At 37.7% G+C, this 20,224-nt stretch overlaps 1 protein-coding gene across 2 annotated transcripts in view; it reads left to right on the top strand.

Moving 5' to 3' along the window:
• The window catches only part of KIAA1328 (KIAA1328 ortholog), a 175,209-nt gene that overhangs the window by 6,467 nt on the left and 148,518 nt on the right, over positions 1–20,224 (top strand). For both annotated transcript variants that reach the window (XM_072360499.1, XM_072360501.1), the window contains 3 exons: positions 600–739; positions 3,415–3,509; positions 13,281–13,396. In XM_072360499.1, the coding sequence (XP_072216600.1) occupies positions 600–739; positions 3,415–3,509; positions 13,281–13,396 (351 nt within the window). The remainder of the gene's footprint in view (positions 1–599; positions 740–3,414; positions 3,510–13,280; positions 13,397–20,224) is intronic.

Here is a 20,224-nt window from a genome sequence, read left to right as displayed (position 1 = left end):
GCTGCTGGCTTTCATGTGGTCTTGGAAGGTTTTAGGGTCACTGTTGACACTTTCTAATTGCACCGTCAGGATGTTCATTGCTCTATTGTTGTAACCATCAGTAGGAGCGGACTAGTTCCATGCATGGCAAGGTGTGTAGGGTGTGCACTGCAGTGTTACTTCACTCATCCATGTGGTCCTGAGAGGAAGAGTTAGTCTGAGCAATTAATAGGCAGGCTGAAAAACAAAACAATGTGTATTTTATCGCAGAATTTTTAACAGTGCTACTTCCTTTTGGTTTCCATTTGTCTTTGAATGTCAAAGCATCAGATGGTTTTATGCTTTTGCATCTTAAACATACAGTTTTGCATTGAATCTCAGAAGAAAAAGAGCATGATTCAGGATTTGCTTCCATATCCATGTGACTGGGTTCTGTTCAGTGCCATGTGCTTCCTTTCTTTCTGCTCATATACTTAACATGACAAAATTTTGTATGGAGCGAGATGCTGGGGGAAACTGCAAACAAATACTGAAATTTCCATTTTTCTCAAAAACAGCTGCTAAAGAAGGGTCTCTTTTGCTATCATAACCTGTGTGTTCTGTTTGTCTTTCATCTACAGGATTGTCTACAAAAGGAAATTTAAGAACAAGGTGTTTACCAAAATGTCATAAAGGTGAAACTGAGCTGCAGGTGCCTGTCGCTGTTTCTTCTGTTTCCATGGATCCTGCTAGAAGCACAGGAGATCTGACAGGACATCAGGTCAGTAAAGGCAAGTTTTTCTTGCTGTGCCAAGTGCATGTAGTGAAAAAAATGTCAGAAAATCTTTAGACTGAAAACTTCTGAATGGTTTTAGAGAGCTACTGTTCTTGCAGACTTGAATTTTTTGCCCGCTTGCACTGTGACCTGCTGGCAAAAATTACTTTTCCACTTGGGTGGCTTGTTATCTAAAAGAGAACAAAAGCTGAGTGTGCTAATTTGTGTAAGTGGTATGCAACCAGTGCTATGTAAAATGAACATAAAGTGGATGTGTAGAGGGTGGGAGCAGCTTTGAGTAGCATCTAATCTATATGTCACTTGCCAAACACACAGGTAGTATTTCAGTCTGAATAGACTGACTAGTTTCATTGGGTCAGTTCCATTGGATGCGTTTTAGAAGCAACACCTATAACATTTTTTTCAAAGACCCATTGTTGTGGCTGCTCATGTAACAAGGTAAAATTGCTTTCCATTTTTGACAATAAAAGTTACAATGTGTCAGAGTAATAGGAGTAATGTGGTAAGTTGATAGTATCTTTGATTGCTGCGGTGAACTGTCTTGTCAACTCCTGTGACAGTAGACAGCTGGCGAGTTTCAAAGCAGTGGGGTTTTCCTTGGAAGTTTATTTTGTATTCTAAGGTATCTTGTGATATTTGGAAAATTATTGAGCAATGCCATTTTTCTAACAAGATTTGGACAGTATATTGACGATGAAAGCCATTTACATACTGTTAAGTTAAAATTTAGGTTAGATGTTAAGGAATTCTTTACTCAGAAGGTGGTGAGGCACTGGAACAGGTTACCCAGAGAAGCTGTGTATGCACCATCCTGGGACCTTGGCAGCCTGATCTAGTTGATAGGTGGCAGCTGTGCCCATGGCAGGGGTTTGGAACTGGATGGGCTTTAAGGCCCCTTCCAACATAAGCCATTCTATGACAAGTATTACAGAACAAGCCTGCCTTAAGAATCTTTTGTCTGTCCATTCTTATGTATAGTACCAAAAAGCACAGACTAATTTTTCAGTTTTTCCTTTTCCTCATTCTTGTCTATTTGTCTGAAAATATGTATGTGAGGAATAGCTTGTGGAACATTGTTAAAATATCCTTAATTAAAGCAATCAAGCTTATGACATTTTTTTTGAATGAAGAGCAACTTTTTAAAAAAAAAAAGAAAAAAGAAAAAAAAAAAAGATTCCACCAGCAGTCAACTAAAGAAGAATAAAAATCGTTTTCAGACATAGGAAATGATCATCCTTTAAGTATACACTTAGTTGAACTTAAATTCAGTTATGTTGAAGGTCTTCTTTGTGTGATGGTATATGCTTGGGAAGGTAACTTGAATCCACTTGAAAAGCACCAGAATGTAATTTGTCTTGTGAAACTGTGTTTTCAACTAAAATATCTTTGTGTTGAAATGAGAGTGTACTTGCAGGGTCAGGTGGATATAACAAGACTGTAAAATCATCACCCCTTTGGAACGCTGCATAGTCCTTTGTTTTAAACCACTGTTCAAGAAGCAATTAGCTAAGAGTGGAAAGGGACACTTCCTTTCTGATGCGTGTAGGTCAGCTGCTATTACTGCTAATGAGGGGAGATAAGTCCAGTATTTGCTTTCTATGTTCAGAGGTTGTTTTGTGCTGTATTGTGCTAACTTGGCCAAGCTGCAAAGCATTTGGTAGCCTTCTTGTATCTCATGTTAAGCACTGCATGTGCTTAGGGAGGTTTGTAAAAGACTGGACCGAAAATAAACAAGTAAGACTAAGTAGAAATGTTTAAACATGCCAAAATGTTGGGCAGAACAGCACAGCTATTATTACTGCTGTCATCTTAGGCTTGTTATTTTGTGCTTATTGCTAGCAGTGGAGAACTGACAAGTTTCTGGAGAATAAAAGCAGTTTTGACTAAAGATCTTTTTCTCACTTGGAAACACCCAGAATAGGAAGTAATATCAGTAACCGGGCACTGCAAAGGATTATTGCATAGACATACAGTAATGTGCCCTCTGGTGGACATTGATAACAAATGCTGCGGTTTTCAGCAGTAATAAATGAGTGCGTTAAAAGAACTGAAGTACTGGAATATGCCAAAGATTTCTTCTGAGAAGGAATGGTAAGTTGAGAAGGTAGCATATAAATAATTAAAAACAAACAATAATGACATAAAAAGGGCTGTATAATTTTTGATGTCTTAAAAGATTGTATTAAATAAGGACTTACATTAACAATATACTACACACATTTTTTGCTGTTTTGCATGCTTTGCTCACAAATGCTAAATTGGAATGTTTTTTTCCTACTATTTATTTCAGGATTCCAATAACTTAAAGTTTGAACCTGGGTTTGGATATTGCTTCACTAGATTTCTAAGCCATGAGAATATACTGCATTTTATCTGATACAGATCAATGAATAGTGTAGGACTTGAAACTCTACTCAACATGTTTAGTGTTGAAGAAAGTATCCTGCATTTTACAAGTTTCAAGTCTCTTAGAATTCTCCACGATTCTGGTAATTTACTCCACTGAACTGTACTTACAGATGAAAGTATGCACTTTATTTCCAGTTGGAATTTGTCTACCTTCAGCTTCTAATTATTAGGTCTTGAAATGCTTTTAATGTCTTATGAAATACTTGTTCTCCTTAAAGAGTACTTTCTAAAATGTGGCTTTCAATTTTCAGGTCACTAATGAAGGAGGAATGAAGAGTGCTTCTTTAAAGGATTTATGTCCTGAGGACAAGAGACGCATTGCAAACTTAATTAAAGAACTTGCCAGGTGAGAATAAGCATCACCTGAAAATGCATTATGTTTAAGGAGAGTCATTCTTCTAATTAACATCAAGTAATGTAGAACTGCATTATGGAACTGAATATTTGCATAAAGTAATTTTTATTCCTGGAAGAAGTATGAATAGTGAAGCAGCCTGATCACTTTTTCCTTGTTTGCTGGCCTAAAATATCCTAAACATAATGAAAGCAGAAGCCAAAGCTTTGTGACCTGCAGTAGTTAATCCATATAGATACAATCACAGGACTAGAGTTTTGTTTGCTGCTTGCAACCTGTGCTTTAAAACTGTTATATATGTTTACAAATGTTATAAATGCTTATAAATATTTTCTTTTGGAAGTAAGAATGTCATTGATATGAAATTCTGTAATGCTTGTTTGTCAGGAGTAAATGTGTGTAAGGAACTCCAACTTAAAGGTGGATTGCTGATCTTGTGACTAAAAAATACTAATCTGTATGTATTCATGTTTGCATGTGTAGAGCAAGAGTCCACTATGGCTTTAGCTTATTTTTCCCCACTTAATTTGGCAAAATTTTACTTTAATTTCTTCCTGTTCTCCTTATTCTTTGAAAAGAGAAGCTATAGCAGTGGAAGTTTCTCAGCTAGAGTGAAAAGTTTTTGAGTTTCATTCCTGTGCTAGTTGCATTTATCACAGAGTCACCAAGGTTGGAAAAGACCTACAAGATCATCCAGTCCAACCATCCACCTATCAGCAAGAGAGAGAGAAATGATGTCAAAGATAAATCTGAGTGGGAGAGGGGAGTTATTTTTCCCCTCCTCTGTCCCTTATGTGTTATAATCTCTGGGAATCTGCTTCTCACGTGATGCCTATAAAAACCAAGGAGCACTTGGAACTGTGGCAGGCTGTATTATGATGCCAGAGGGGGAAACTTCATGAGATCTTCTCAAGTCCTCTGTGCTAAAAGTCAGTGTCCATGCTCAGAGCTTAGCTGCAAAATTTTGCTAGAATGAAGTGCAAGTTCTTAGGTATTAATGAAATACTTTTCATCATAAATTTTATATGTGCAGTAATTGGCCAGCATTACTGTCCTTTTTCTTTTCATAAAAGGAAAAAAGAAAACTTGGGCAGAGAAATTAAGTTACTTGTTCAAGGTCATGCAATAAGTCTCTGCTCAAGCTAAGAGTATTTTCTCTCTGATTATGCTCATCCACTAGACCATTTTGCCCACTAATAATTTGTGCCCATGTAGGATTTCTTGCTATACAATATTTCAGTAATTTCTGAAGTTCTTCATGCTTGCAATGCTATTTTATCTTACCTCATGTGTTAGAAAATGTCTAGTTAAGGCTGTCAAAAAGAGTAGATTGCTAGGAAGCCTGGTTACAAATTGTCAGATGTTGGAGCTATTCGGACACTGTTGCCACTGTTGATATATAGAGATATATTCCAATATTTAAAAAAGTCTTTTACTTCATTGTTCCTTGTAATACACTGCTCCCTAGTGAATACCAGTACACTAACTCATTTGAGCATGGGATTCTTCTTAAATCTCAGATGCTGTGATTTTTCCCCAAGGACAGTTTGATATTTCTGCCTGACATTTCTTCGAAGAAAAATAGAAGGTGCAGCAACATTAATTTTGAAAAGTAAAATTAGTGGAACACTATTATTTTATACTTAGTTCTCTTTTATTTTTAAACCTAATCATATTTTTATTGGATGTAATTAAAAGTCCTTTGCAGAGTAATAGGGATGTTGAACTTTAATTCCGCTCACCTCGTCACTTTTTAAAAACTCTCCATAATTTTCATCTTGAGTTGTGCAATGATGGAGAGTTTTTATATGCAGTAGAACATTCCTCTGCTACTTTAAAGAAGAAAAGGAACCAGCAGAATTCTGAAAATTTACCAGGAAGACTATCCTGTGGTAAATAAATGGAAGAATAAGAATCTCACTTGACCAGAGCCATACGTAATCATTTCTTGTTTTGCTGCTGTTCGTGAATGAGAGCGATGGTGGTTGAAACTAACTGCTGCATGGTTATTGCAGGATGGTGGAAGAAACAGATCAGTCAACAACTGCCTGCACAAAGGCAGGTATGCAGCGACAAAATTTTGTCTGCGTGGAAACCAGTGGAAAATATGGTTGACTTCTAGAGCTTGAATTTCAACCATGTCTTGTGTTAGCAGTTCAGGGTAGTGGTCATTCACCTGACTTTTGCAGCTGGTGAAGGAAAGCTGATGTACTTTTGCTATTTTCCCTTCTTTTCCTCCAGCTTTCATTCCCATTGTGCTTTTGAACAGTGAGAAAATGCATTGGCTTGTATGCTAAAGTGTGAGGCTTTGTCTTGGTGTGATTAAATTGTGATGCTGGCTACATTATCACAGAATGGCCTGGGTTGAAAAGGACCACAATGATTATCTAGTTTCAACCCCCCTGCTATGTGCAGGGTTGCCAACCACCAGACCAGGCTGCCCAGAGCCACAGCCTGCCTGGCCTTGAATGCCTCCATGGATGGGGCATCCACAGCCTCCTTGGGCAACTTTTTCCACTGCATCACTGACCTCTGTGTGAAAAACTCCCTCCTAATATCTAACCTAAACATTCCCTGTCTCAGTTTAAAATCATTTCCCCTTGTCCCATCACTATCCACCCTTGTAAATTGCCATTCCTCCTCCTGTTTACATGCTCCCTTCAAGTACTGGAAGGCCACAATGTGGTCCCCCCAGAGCCTTCTCTTTTCCAAGCTAAACAATCCCAGTTCCCTCAACCTTTGGTCACAGGAGAGTTGCTCCAGCCCTCTGATCATCTTAGTGGCCCTCTCTGGACCTGCTCCAAGAGCTCCACAGCCTTCCTGTGCTGTGGCGTCCCAGGCCTGGATGCAGTACTCCAGATGGGGCCTTAAAAGAGCTGAGTAGAGGGGGACAATCACCTCCCTCTCCCTGCTGGCCACCCTCTTTTTAATTATTATTATTATTAATACACTTTCAAATGAAAGACTGAGTTACTGTGCTTGACTTATGCTCTGCAGCTGGGAATTCCAGTGGTTGACATTGTATTAGCTGTTAGAGACTTGATGAAATTGAGTTTTGAGACAGTGTCGAATGGAAGGACACATCTGTGTCTCCTTTCTAATCCTTCTTTCTCGTTTAGAGTAATCTTAGCTTTTGCTTTGTGATACCACCTATAAATCTAACCATTATTTTTACTTTGAACATATCAGGTTTATCTTCTCTCTTAAAGTGAAAAGAGGAAAGCAAAATGGATGCAAACTTAGAAAACTGGAATATCTCAGAATCATGGAATGTCTTGGGTTGTAAGTGACTTTAAAGGCCATCCAGTTACAGCACCCTACTGTGGGCATGGTTGTCACCTTCTCATCAGGCTGCCCAGGGCGCCATCCAACATGGCCTTGAATGCCATGGGACATCCACAGCTTTTCTCAGCAGCCTGTGCTAGTGCCTCACCGCCCTCTGAGTAAAAAAAATTCTTCCCTACCATCTAATGGATCTCCCCTCATTTAGATTAAAGCCATTTCCTTGTGTCCTATCAGTATCAGACCATCTAAACACTAGTACTGGGGGCCCCAGGCCTGGGTGCAGTACTCTGGGCTCTCATGGGGGCAGAGTACAGGGACAGTCACCTTCTTCAGCCTGCTGGCAATCCCCCTGTTGATGCAGCCCAGGTCACGGTTGGTCTTCTGGGCTGCATGTCTGAACTGCTTGCTCGTGTCCAACTTTTCACCCACCAGAATCCACAAATCTTTTCTCCATGGGGCTGCTCTCAGTGAATTCTTCTCCCAGTCTCTACTCATATCTGGGATTGCTCTGACCCAAACGCAGCACCTTGAACTTGGCCTTGTAATATTGTAGAATTGTAGAGTCATGCCCATGAATCTGAAGAGCTCTGTGAGTAAATGGGTGATGGCACTCAAGAATTTCCTATGATTTTCAAAACCAACCAGCGTGGTACCTTCACGTTTTCAGCAAGGTGCAGCTGGCATGGTCATGAAAGTGTTAGGCGCATAGTAAGAGCAAATTTTCTCTCTCCCTACAAGCAGAATTCTTTTAAGAGGAAAAAAAAAAATTTAAAAAAATAGACTTTATCTCAGCTTTTGTTCCTGCAGGCTACTCCTAAAGCAGTCATCAGCTTATGTAATGAAATGAGTAGTGACACAGTGAAGACACTGAAAGGTTCTTACCCTCATCCTCTGTGCCAGTGTCAGGACACATTAGCCTCTTCCAAGAGGGAGTGCAAGCTCTCTTGGGATCTATCCAGTTGACTGTTGAGTATTAAGGACTTGCTAAAGATCATACTGAGAATGGTTGTATACATTTTAAAAGCTATTAGCAGATTTTGAGAGTTCTCAGCATTTGGCTGAATGAAAATGATCATAATTTTGTATGTGTTCTTGCAAGCGTTTACCTTGCTTCTAACTGACACATAGCTACAGAATTCTGGCTTTCTGATTCCTGCTATGATGCACATCATGGTTCTGTCTTTAACATTTAGAAGTACAGCTCACATACAGTTTCTTTTGAATGAACATAGCACTGAGTACAAGACATAGAATGGTTATGATAATTTTCTTTTGTTTTGGCTTCTAGTATTGAGAATTTGTATCTAACTACTATGTTTATCTTATTTAAAGTTTTAGTGCAAGGATTCAAGTTGCACCAGTGGAGATGCAGGTTGGATGTCAGAAAAAAAATTCCTCTCTGAAGAGTGGTCAGGTAGTGGAATGTGCTGCCCTGTGAGGTGGTGAAATTGCTATCCCTGGAGGTGCTAAAGAAATTTGGAGATAGGGTGCTAAGAAGCAAAATTTAGTGGGCAATATTGGTGGTAGATGGGCAGTGAGACTAGATGATAGTGGAGGCTTCTTCCAACCTTTCTGATTCTATGATTCCCCATAGATTTTGTGAATAAGTCTATGAAAGCAACTTAGGTAGAAAAGTAAGGTCCTTATCCTCAAAAGATGGGGAGTGATTGCCTTTTTCAGATATACTACATATAGTTTTTTGCTATCAGTTGAGTGTCTTTCTGGCAAAGACCGATGAAATGCCTAGAATGCCTAGAAAACTTAGCTAGATAAACAGCTTTTAGGCAGCCCATTGTACCTCTCAGAGAAATGCTTCATCCCTCCCAAGTCACTGGATTCCTAAACTCTTTGTAGAGTGGTGGCAGTCTGAGACACAGATCTTGTCCACTCTCATTGAGTTATGTGGACTTTCCTACTTGATATTAAGATAAAATTGGCCTGCTAAAGTGGAAATTTTCTAAAAAAGCTGAAAGTGGAAATTAAAACAGAAGGCTAATTTGAATATGGAACAGGAAACCATTACAGAGGAATACAACTATGAATATATACAGTATGAAACTATGTATTTGTAGCATATACCTCTGATTTAAGTGTTGTCCTTCCAGCACTTAGAAGCTTTCAAGTACAGCTTGCATGTGGAAGTCCATCTTAGGAATGCACAGCATTTGACTACTTGAGCTACCTTCCCTCCTAGGTTTGCCTACATTTATTTCATATTTAACCCAATATGAAATTGAAAGTTACCTGGCTTTATCTTCAATATCAATCTTTTTATTTATATGTGTGTGCGTGTGTTACTTTAAGAGACAATATTCTGCTGGAGTTCTCTTAATTAGTCAGGTGGTGAGACTGCAAATGAGATATCCCTAAGCTTGTATGAAAATTACTTCTCGTTGATAGGTAAAGCATGCCTAGAATTATTGCATCACCAATCACGCTTACCTTTTGTACTTAAAAAGTCATTTGTAGCTATAAATTCATGCTGTGAGATCAGGTTTTGTATTATTTTGCAAGCTGCATATAATAAAATTTATCCATTGTGCACCGGTTTCAATTATGGGATTGTTGGAGAGATTTTTTTTTTGTTATTTTTTAAATTTATACAGACTGCTTGTGACACTTGAGTAAAATGTATCACATTTGCAAACAGTGCCCTTAAGACAAAATTGCTGCCATTCTGTCTTCCTGCAGTGCTGACTAAATGTCACTGTTGCCCGTTTCTGCCAGAGGCATGTTGTGATGGAGTCTGGCATTAAATTTGTTTCATCTTTTTGGTGCACATCTTTCACTTGGAATATCCACTTGCATTCTGTGGTTTGTGTCTGATGGACTTTTTGGGCTCTGTCTGATGGACTTTTCTTGGTCCTTGGTCTGCTTTCTTCCTCCTGTCACCATGCCTACTCCAGGTGCCATTTTTTTCTTGTAACTTAAAACTTGTGGTTTTCAAGAATGGTTACCAAAATGTTTTAATCTTTGCTAGCTCATTAGCAGTCTAGTTTTAAGCAGGTGTTCCCAAAAGGTAAATGCTCCCAATAAGGATGAGAGTGATCAGTGAGGCTTCCAGTGCCCGTTCTTTTTGTTTTGTCTTCTCTGTCTTAAATTGCTCAGCTACCATTTTCATTGCTTTCAGATTTTAAAAAGTGTAAAATACTACATTCATTTGCTTTGTCAGTGCTTCTTTTATTTCCTTTTTCAAAGTCTGTGGGCTCTTTCAGTCAAAAGGAGTTACTTTTGTGCTTAGTCTGTAGTGTGGTGTTGATGTTAGTATTGTTCTGACTCTTCCCTGTGCATGACAGTTTTCATCAGACAAATAAAACTTAGTGCTGTTGGCCTATATGTTGCTTTAAAAAATTCCACCTGGAGAGCACAAGTCCTGTTTCCTCAGAGGAATGAGTCAGTTTCATCAGCAGAGTTGTTGATCAGTTGCTTCTTAAAATGAGACAGTAGCAGCAGTAAACACAGGAGCACACCATAGCTGGAACCAGTGAATAAAGAATTAATTTCAACCCTAAGGCTGATGTCTTAGGAGGGTCTGTCAGCGTATCTACATCACTTTTATTTATTTATTTATTTTCTACAAATGCTTCTGCAAAATAAAGATCTTTATTTAGATGCATCTAGAATTAGATAAGCTTGGAGGTGTTGAATTTTAAACAAATATTGGACAAAAGTATGTGTGTTTCCTGTGCCGCAAATTGGGTGAATGTAAATTATATACAAAGAAATATTGTAGACATTTAATAGCAGGAATAATTCTACTGATAGGTCATCTCCACACTCAGTTGTCAGTCTCTATTTGCACCTGCAAACAATGACAGTCAAGCTGAACATCAGTGTTGCCCAGTGGAGTGGTTGTGTCCTTTGTAGCTGGAGCACCTTCTTCCTTCCTCAGCTGTTTTCTGACCACGAACAGTGGGAAAACAGGTGGAAATCTTTTTTAGGAGCATTGTGAGCCTTGAAATGTTTCTGTTTGGCAGCAGTGAAGTCCTTCCTAGTTCTGCTAAAAATCTTCTGTTCTTTTCTGCCAGAAGGCAAAGAAATAAGGATATAAAAAAATTAAATATCTCACTGAGCTATGTATAGGACATGACATAAATCCAGCATAATCTGATGACATTCTTGTATTCCTTTTCTCTAACTTTCTTTTGCCACCTCCTGTGAGTAACTGTCTTCTATATCTTGCCTGCCCTTTATGAGCTGTCTTCTGCTTTGTGATACATAAACACATACTGCCACGTTTCTTCTAAGATCACTTACTGTTCTCAGTCATTTACTGCATAAGATATGTGGCACAATGTATTCATGTGTCTGTGAGTATGTCAGCTTGCTGTGATCTGTGTTAAATACAAACAGAGCATGTGAATGTGGTGCAGACAGATACAAGCAGCAAATCACAATCTAGAAATGGATGAAACCAGCTTAAAGCAATTACTGTACTGCACAGTTCTTTCTTCATCAAATTTTCCTATATTATTTTCGATTTTAATACTCCTCATTGCCAGCATTGCCCGGTGTTTCATTTGCTCTTAACCTTCTAATGCAGCATCTGTCTTCCAATTAGTAAACAAGCATCCTTCCTTACATAGTGTCCTGGAGACAATGCTTTCTTCTAATCTTTTTTTCTGTTCTTGCTTCCTTTGTGTATTTCATTTACTTGCCCACTGTGTTTTATTCTGGTTGATAGCTTTTATTCTCTATTCTATACTACTTCTTACTCTAAGAAGAATTACACATTCTTACATCTTTCACTGTTTACATGAAGGTAGGTCACATGCTCTAGACTCTTTAGCTGATTGCTCTTGATTCAGAGGGAACAAACTGGTTATAGTTAGATGGAAAAGTGTGGGTCTGCAGCCTGTGGCAATGTACCATACCTCTGACTGTGCTGGGGAGCAAGGATTTATAGTTGATAGATCTCATTAAGCTTGTTGCCTGCTCACATTACAGGAATGTATAGATAAGATGGATACAGAGTTAAAACAGCTGTTTCTCTTCATTGTTTATTATCTGATGTGTACAAACCCCTTTTAAGTCTTTGAGGGGAGAGAAGGGAGCCTCGGAGTATTAGGGTGTAAGGTTGTAAATTAGGCCCTGGACATATGAATAATGGATACTAAATCCATGTCTTTTTTAACCTAGAAACTTTATGCTTAACGACTTGTTCCAAGCTATCAAACTGTCCTAATTTATGGAATTTGATATATTCTGTATGTTATTTTTCAGCTTCTAGGTTTGTAGAGAAAAGGTGCACATTCCAGTATTATTAATAATTTACGAGTTCCTGTAGTCTGTTAGAGATGTGTGAAAGGCTGTAGGTCGAGGTTGGAGCTGGGGAATGCTGCCTGTTTGTAGCTCACCCTAGAGGGGTGACCTAATTGTAGTATTTATGCCTTTCTGTTGGAATATCGAAACAATTCTGTGTCCTCTTAAGGGAAAGATGATGACAAATGGTGGCTCAGATGCCAAATGACTTTTATGTGTGTGTTTGTGGTGTGTGTGTGTCTATAGGATTGTTTATCTTAAAGTATGTTAAAATTTGAAGTTTTCTCAAAGTTTTACTGTTTGATCTCATGCCATCTGCTTTGTGGTAGCAGTTCCTGTTCTAAAAGACTTTAAGAGCCATTGGCAACTGAAGTTGCTGAAGTCCAGAGCAAGAATATTTGTTAGCTTATGCTTATTTGTTAATATTTTGGTAAACCTGTCATAAGAAGCATGATTTCTAAGCCACATTTTTAACACAGTCACAGCATCATCACTGCGTAACGGTCATTTTGCCTACATGATAACAGAACAACTTTTTTTACAACTCCCCTTGAGATGCAGAATAAATGATCATAGTAAAAATTTCTCACATTATAATCTTTTAATCTAGATCTAATTATTTACACTGAGCAGCAACATACAGGGTGCCGTGGCCCAGCCAGAAAGGAGAATTTACTCCTGTGGCTTGATATTTTTAAGATCCCCAGAAGAAGGCAAGCTGTTTCACTTGGAGAAAAACTAACAAGAAAAATGGTTCCTTTCTTGAACTTATATTTGACCAGTAAATGTGAAAGAAGAATTAGTTTATAGATTAAAAAAGAAAAGAGATTTTTCAATTTCCTTTCTGTCTCAGTAGCTAAGCTCACCCATTTGAGTTTTCTGTCTGCATGCCCTAGGCTTGTATGGATCCCAATGTGTCTTCATTACAGCTGCAGAAAATCGGTCTGCACAGACCTCATTGTGGGTTCAGAACCTTACTTTGTAGTTCTGTGCTTTCCATTAATGTGCATGTAGTCTGTTGAGACCAGTGTCTCTGGAAAAAGTAGTTTCTTGGGTACCTATCTGCAACTTTCAGTGTAATATGATAGAATAAACATTGTGAGAAATGGAGCTTTATATGGCCAGGGAGGATGCATTTACCTGGAAAGCAAAGGATCTGGAAGTCAGGCATTGTGTTTATGGGAGTATATTTTACTTCTCTCAAATTCTTTTCAGGGTGAGTGAAGAAAAGGAGGTGACAGAAGAACGGCTGAAAGCTGAACAGGAGTCATTTGAGAAGAAGATCAGACAGCTAGAGGAACAGAATGAGCTTATCATCAAGGAAAGGGAAGATATCCTTTAAAAAAAAAAGTGTGAAAGGGCTCACTGTCTGAAATAAAAAGTGAACTACAGAGAAATAATTGTTCTAATTTATGGCAGAGAATAAATCTGCATGTGCTGCCATTCAAAAGCAATCAGAGAGATGACTTGTCAGCATGTGATGCTGGTTCATTTGAGCTCAAAACTGCTATCCAGCTGTTCCTATGATGTTGTTTTGCTATGAAATAGATATTTGTCAACTAGAAACGACAATAAGGAATTTGTGCATTAAAATATGTTTATAGATGTTTTTTCTCTTAATCCTGTTAGGTTGTTGTAATTGAGGTCTAAAATTTATCTTGCACTACTCCAGTACTCCCTGCATCCTGTGAAAGGCAGCTTTAAATTGAAGGCATTTTAAACCTATATATTTGTACTCTGGGGTTTAGCCAGCTTGGACATTTTCTATTAATGTAGGTTTAGCTGATTTTTTAATGCAGACTTTGACTTCCATTTTTGTTAAACTGCATATACTTAGTCCCAGTCCTGATATACTGAATGCAAAATGATCTTGCAAGGGACTATAGCTTTTCTACGCTGTGGTGTGACAGATCTTTACAAAATGCTCCTGTTCATATCTCTCCAAATCTTTGATATTGACGCTTTGTTGTATAATTCTTCAGAAGGTAGCAATTGACTACAGTGGGATATAGAAGAGGCAGTACTGCAACAGCAGTAAAAGCAAATAGCATGCAATTCATCAGCAACTGTGTAAGTAGGGAGGCTACTAATACTATTGTAAAAAGCATTGATGGAACTTGGTGTGCAGAGCTATTTTCAGTTTTGAGTCACCCCTTGCTGAAGAGAGAAATGAAATTAGAAAAGTTGTGGAGAAAGGCTTGTTAGGGTCGTGGAGGTCCGCAGAGAACCTGTTTTCTGAGAAGGGACTAGTGTGCATGTGTGCTTATGGATAGTGAATGGCCACATAGAACTAGGCTGAGTTAGTGGTAAAGTGAATAAAAGAAGAGAAAATGCTGAGACAAAAAAGACTCTTCAAGCTGGAGGCCAGTGACAGAATAGTAATAAGTGGAGATAAATAGTCCATAAACTTAATCATGAAGTTGGAGGAGGACTCCTGAAATTGTGAAGAATTGTATTTTACAGTAAAACCCTGGAATGTTTGGAGGGAGGGAAGAGAGAAGATGCTTTTTTCTGTTGGAACTTGATTGGCTTTTGAAAGAAATTCTTGTGATTTGTTGTTTTTGACAGCAGGGGATTGCTGTTGATAATGCAGCAGATCCATTGCAGCCTAGTGGCACTAATACTGATAGAAAAAAATTGTTGTGTTGTTTATACTAAATAATATACACATCTACAAGCTTGGCTGGGCATGGAACAGTTCCTGGAAAATATTAAATCTGATGTATTTAAGAGCCATTAGATATGACTACAACTCTTTCACATTGATTACACCGAAGTAAATATTTTTTACAATATTACAGCTTGTGGATTCATTCAGCGTGTGAATGTGGGTGGGATGTTACATTTCCAGTGGATATATCTAATATATATTTATATAATTTGGGCACATAAATTTCACTAATTCATCTGAGGTCTATTTACTGGGATATAGCCATGCTTGCTTTTTTCGCTTTGTTTTGTGTTTTGTGTTCTTTTTTTCTTGTTAGAGAAAGACTGTACAAGTTTGAATACCTTTTTACAGGAATTCAAGTAGTCATGGCAGAAGGTTAATGCATGCAATTTTATACTTCATAAAACTCTATAAAACCTAGAAACATAAAACAAGGTTATAATTTTAAACAATGTAATTTTAACTGTTAGAATACTTGCCTGTCATCTGACCTCTGAATGCTTGTTGTAAAGCTGAGGAGCGGTAAGGAAGTCTTGCTCAAATGGTATATAGATTCTGGCTATTTTCAAGTACAGCAACTTGAAATTCTTCTGAAATTTACAGAGTTCACTTGTAAGTAAGAAATGTAATAGCATAAGGAAAAACCTTCAAGTCTAGTAAAATCAATTTCATGTACTTCTTGCCCCTCCCCCCAGCCAATTTATTTTCTATGAAATTACTTTATCTAGCCCAGTATTTAAAATGATCCTACAATAATAAATCAGTGCTTCTGATATAATGGCTGCAGCTATTCACTCAACTGTAATTTCAACTTGGTAGAGGTTTAATTTGAATAGCATGGGGAGTGTGTGCTTTTCCAGGGGGATGTCTTTTTTTTTAAATTATTATTAAGGATCTTGCAGCAAGGATATGCTTTGTGTGCTTAAGCTCCTTACTTTAGAAGCAGAATTTTCTCATTTTGTTTTTGTTCATATGTTTTTTGTTGTTGTTCAGAGGCTCTGTGACTCCATCTATTTGAATTCATTGATGATGAGCAATAATGAAAGTTTGGAGGGGTGAGGGCAGATGGCTATAATGGAAGCTTAGTGGGGTGAGGGCATTCTGCAGCGGTCTCACAACAGAACTTTAAAGTAATGTCACAGAACTGAGAGAGGAATAGCATCTGTCTGAAGACTGAATTTACATTTGCTTTGGCCAGTAATGACTAGGTAAGGAGGCTTGCATGAAAGTTTAGTTTCTGTTCAAATAAACTGTCTACTTCTACTATGGTTGAAACTGTGAAATTTGAGCACAATTTGAGCCATTAATGGAACACAACCTTTGTGAACATTCAGTGATTCATAACTAGGCTGTCTGTTTGTTAAAGGTTGCCAAAGGCTTATTATAGAATGGACAAAAAAAGAAAAAAAGAGGTGTTTCAAATAGTCATCTACTCTATCTCTTTTCCCTAAAATGCTGTTGTTAGGCCTGTCACATTGTGTGGTACTTTGGTCAAAAGCAGTTTTGGCTTAGTTTTTCACATGGTGTCTCCACTTCAAATAAGTGTATGCAACAGGTGCTTTGGATGTGGTGTAAGGCATAAATGCTGTGATTACATCTTCTGATATTCCTATTAAAATCTAACCAATTGTGCCAATCATTTAGACTCTGGAAGAGCCCACTAGTACGTGCTGTGGCTTATTCAGTGCATTAATCATAGGTCATCTGCACAATATAAACGTTCCTGATCTTGTGGACTGCTGCGTCTCTGACTCAAGACTGTTGTGTATCCTTCTGGACTTGGAACTAACTTCATCCCATCTGTGTTGTAGTTCTGCACCTGGACATATGGGAAAGAGATACATAAATCAGATGATAATAACTTGTGGAGGAGATAGCATATAGAGGTCAAAGAGTTTGAGGTCAAATTAGGGGAAATGACTTTGTTTTGGGTGAAAGGTGGCAAAAGAAGGAAAAAAAGCTGGGGTGGGCAGAGATAAGCAACTTATATCTCAAAGTGGTGGAAAAGTGAATCTTCCTTCTTTTCTCACAGGAAAGATTAAGCAGGAGTTGGAGTGGAAAACTGGGAGATGAGCACTAGAACATGGCTGAAAGGAAAGATTTGGAAAAGGAGGTTAATCTGGCCTTGGGTTATTTGAAACAAGTGAAGGTTGTGTCTGAGTTTTGAAGTGTTTGGTTTGAGGAATCAGACTTAAAGAAGAGCCAGAATGGAGGCAGATGACGTGGAATTTGTCAGACGATTATGAGATGACAAATCAAAGTGGAATGTGTCTGTTCAGTGTGTTATAGCACACTCTAAACTTTGAAACAGAATTCTGGAGTAAGCTTAATGTGAAAAAAATCACTAGCCTCTGTGTCTTCCCTCGCATTTATGTTTAATATTTTTCTCTTGCTGCTGTATCACCAGATCATGTTGGATACGTATGACCAACCTACATTCCACCATTTTCTTTAGCAGTTAGACTTGCAACTTAAATGTCCTTTGAAATTCTGTTATGTTTCATTTGTGTTTTCAGAATAAGTGAGAAACAGCATGCCACGTGCTCATAGGCTGTATGTGTTATCTCTTCTACTTATGCTAGGGGCTGTTAAGAGAAAAGCTTCTGACTTTTTTTTCTGGCATATTTTCAGGAGCCCATTATTAATTTAGGTCCCAAATACGATTTAAAATAAGAAATAGGGAATTATCTTTTGTAAGATGCCCCAATACTGTCATGATAGATGTCTTAGGGGGAAAAAAAAGAGAGATTATTGAGAAACAAATGCTACTGTTATTTCAGAGCCCAAAGAAATTATGTTATGGTCTTTAGCTTTTCTTGTTATCACTATGAAGGATTTTTTATTTTTATTTTTTTAAATCTAAATTTGATGTTGTTGTGTAAATGCAGTACCAAGAACAGCTTTAACATTGCTGTGAATATTGTTATGAAGGAAAATAAAAAAGAATATTTGCTTGCAAGAATAATCACTTTGGAGAGAAAACACTGGGGGAAAAAAAAAAGGAATGAAGACGTTGTCTTCGTTATGAACTTTTTTTTTTTAATGTAAATTTAAAGTCATCCTCACTACTAATTTTTTTTTTTGTTTATATTTAGAATGTACCTGGATTTCTTAATCTTTTTGGTGGAATTATTTTTAAACAGAACATGATCTGTTGATTTGAAGACTCAGACAAACTCATAACATAAATGCCATATGATTTAATTGGCTACTCTAAACATGATCACAGACTGTTTGCAGATCTCCTTTATACTGTAACTACTTAAGACTGTTTAACTTCTTGCTTTTGCATGCATTTAAAAAGAATATTAATTTATCTAAAACAGTTAACTTTCTGATACCGTTAGTGAGAAAAAATATTAATTTCCTGGAAGAGTAATGACCTTTTTACAGACATTAGCTGGACTCCTTAATAAAGTGGTTTTAGTTTTCCTATAGCACTGCTTGCTGTGTTACTCTCACGTACGCTTGTAAATTAGTACTACTTCCATATTTCCTCATTTCCCTATCTTTTTTGTGTTAATGTGGAATTACTGTTATTTTTTAGAAGAAAAATCATTACTGACTTGATTAATGCCAAAGAGAAAAATGATAGGAAAGCAGATGTGAGACTATAGAATTTGCCTGACTTCTTGTTTGTTATGCTTACCTCTCTGTTATGTTCCATTTCCTTTTCTGACAGTGTGGAAATAAATAGGCTTTTTTTCTTTTTCAGTCTGACCCACCAATATTGTCCACCAATGAAGCAAAATGATAGGTCTTGCACAGAAAGCCTTTGGCAACATGCTTTGCTTTGTTGCATGTGTGGTGCTGGTGTCCTGCTGCTTGTGTTCCTCTCTGAACCAGATACGTGTTTGTGACTAACCAGTGCTGTCCTTTGAAAAAATACAATGATTTTGAACTCACAAAGGCAACACACAGTGTCATGTAGAAGTAAGTTATGGAGATTAACAGTAAGGTTAAGCGTGTATATATGACAGTTGGATCCCTCCTCTGTTCACCTCTCTGTGGAAAAAAAAGCTAAAGTGCAAGAAGAAAGTTTGTGTGGACACATTGCCAGTTACAGGAAACTTGTGCCAGGTGCTTTTGGAAGTCAGGCTGCTTATTGAGAACTCAGTAGCAGTTTTATTGTTTAACTGTGGCTAAGTCTAATTCTGATTTTTGGTTTTGCTATTGTTTCTGTATCCTTAATAATTACAAGGTACAAACTGAGGGATTTGAATTGCAGTAATCCTTTTTCTTCTGTTTCTCGAGTCAGTTTAGAGTTCAAAATGCATCTGTTGCTGTTTACCATATATGGACATATCCTATACATCATTTTGTGTATCATAATTTGCTTGACGGCATGTGAGTAGAATGAAAAGTTAGTGATTTGTGATTTTCTTCCATTTTATCCAAGCACTTCACTCTTTGAAGGTGTTTCCTTTACTGTTATTGTAGATCTCCTGCTAGTAAATGTTTCTAAGCAACCATTACGGTCCACTGAATAAAAGCTGAACATATTAAAAAGTCCCTGAATATTTATATGCTATTCTGTAATGGCAGTATTGGCTAAATAATGTATGTATTTAAGAACTTCTTAAATGTAAGAGAATCAGTCAAGGACTATTGGGTAAATAAGATATTTTGAATTTTTCATGAACTTTTAAACTAAAACAAGGTGAAATGTATTGTAATGTTGAGTGTTCAAATGGATCAATGACTGCAGATTCATTTGGAGCTCAACTTTCTATGTTTATTTCCAGCCAGCACCTTTGAGCACAAGCTAACCACATTGTCCGTATTATGAAATTATCCAGAATCGACAGGCAGCATCTGAACAATCAGCATCAGCGTTTTTTGAATATGAGCTATATTGGCTTGTTCCCAGTGAGTTAGTATTGTCAGTACAGAACCACAGATATGGGATGAAAGAAGCAGAGCTGCTCATTTTGTAATTTATACTGGAAAGCATGGGATGACATTAATCTTTCTGTGTTTAATTTAAGAGTTATTCCCATCTGGCAGCTCTGATGTAGAAATTTGGAGTCCCACTAGGGTAAATGTTGAGGGGTAGAAGCATTCTCACATCACAGAGTCTTGGTGTTTCTGAGATGCAGTCTTGCTGGCTAAAGAGCTTGAGTTATACTCTGCTGGCAGTGTTTAGTAGATATATACTTCACAGTAAACCAGACTTCCATTTCAGGAGGATGAATGGTATCTTGAGCATAAGCTTGATATTATTTGTACTACATAGTTTGAATCTCAAAACTGATGATAAGTGGAAGCAGGGACAGGTACCCTGGGAAGATGGTGCTAGGGACGTTGCTAGGCTCTGCAGGGATTGGGTCAGGAAGGCCAAGGCCTGACTGGAACTGAACTTGACAAGGGGTGCGGAGAAGAACGAAAAGACTTTTACAGGCTCATGAACTAGAAAAAGAAATTCCAAGATGTACCTCCCACAGAGAGCTATGCAGTCATGCTTGTAACAGTGGACAAGGAGAAGACT

Source organism: Excalfactoria chinensis, chromosome Z (genome assembly GCF_039878825.1).
Source record: "Excalfactoria chinensis isolate bCotChi1 chromosome Z, bCotChi1.hap2, whole genome shotgun sequence".
In the NCBI taxonomy this organism is placed as follows: Eukaryota; Metazoa; Chordata; class Aves; order Galliformes; family Phasianidae; genus Excalfactoria; species Excalfactoria chinensis.
The sequence above is the reverse complement of the archived record's forward strand: the minus strand, read 5'-3'. Positions and strand labels throughout refer to the sequence as shown.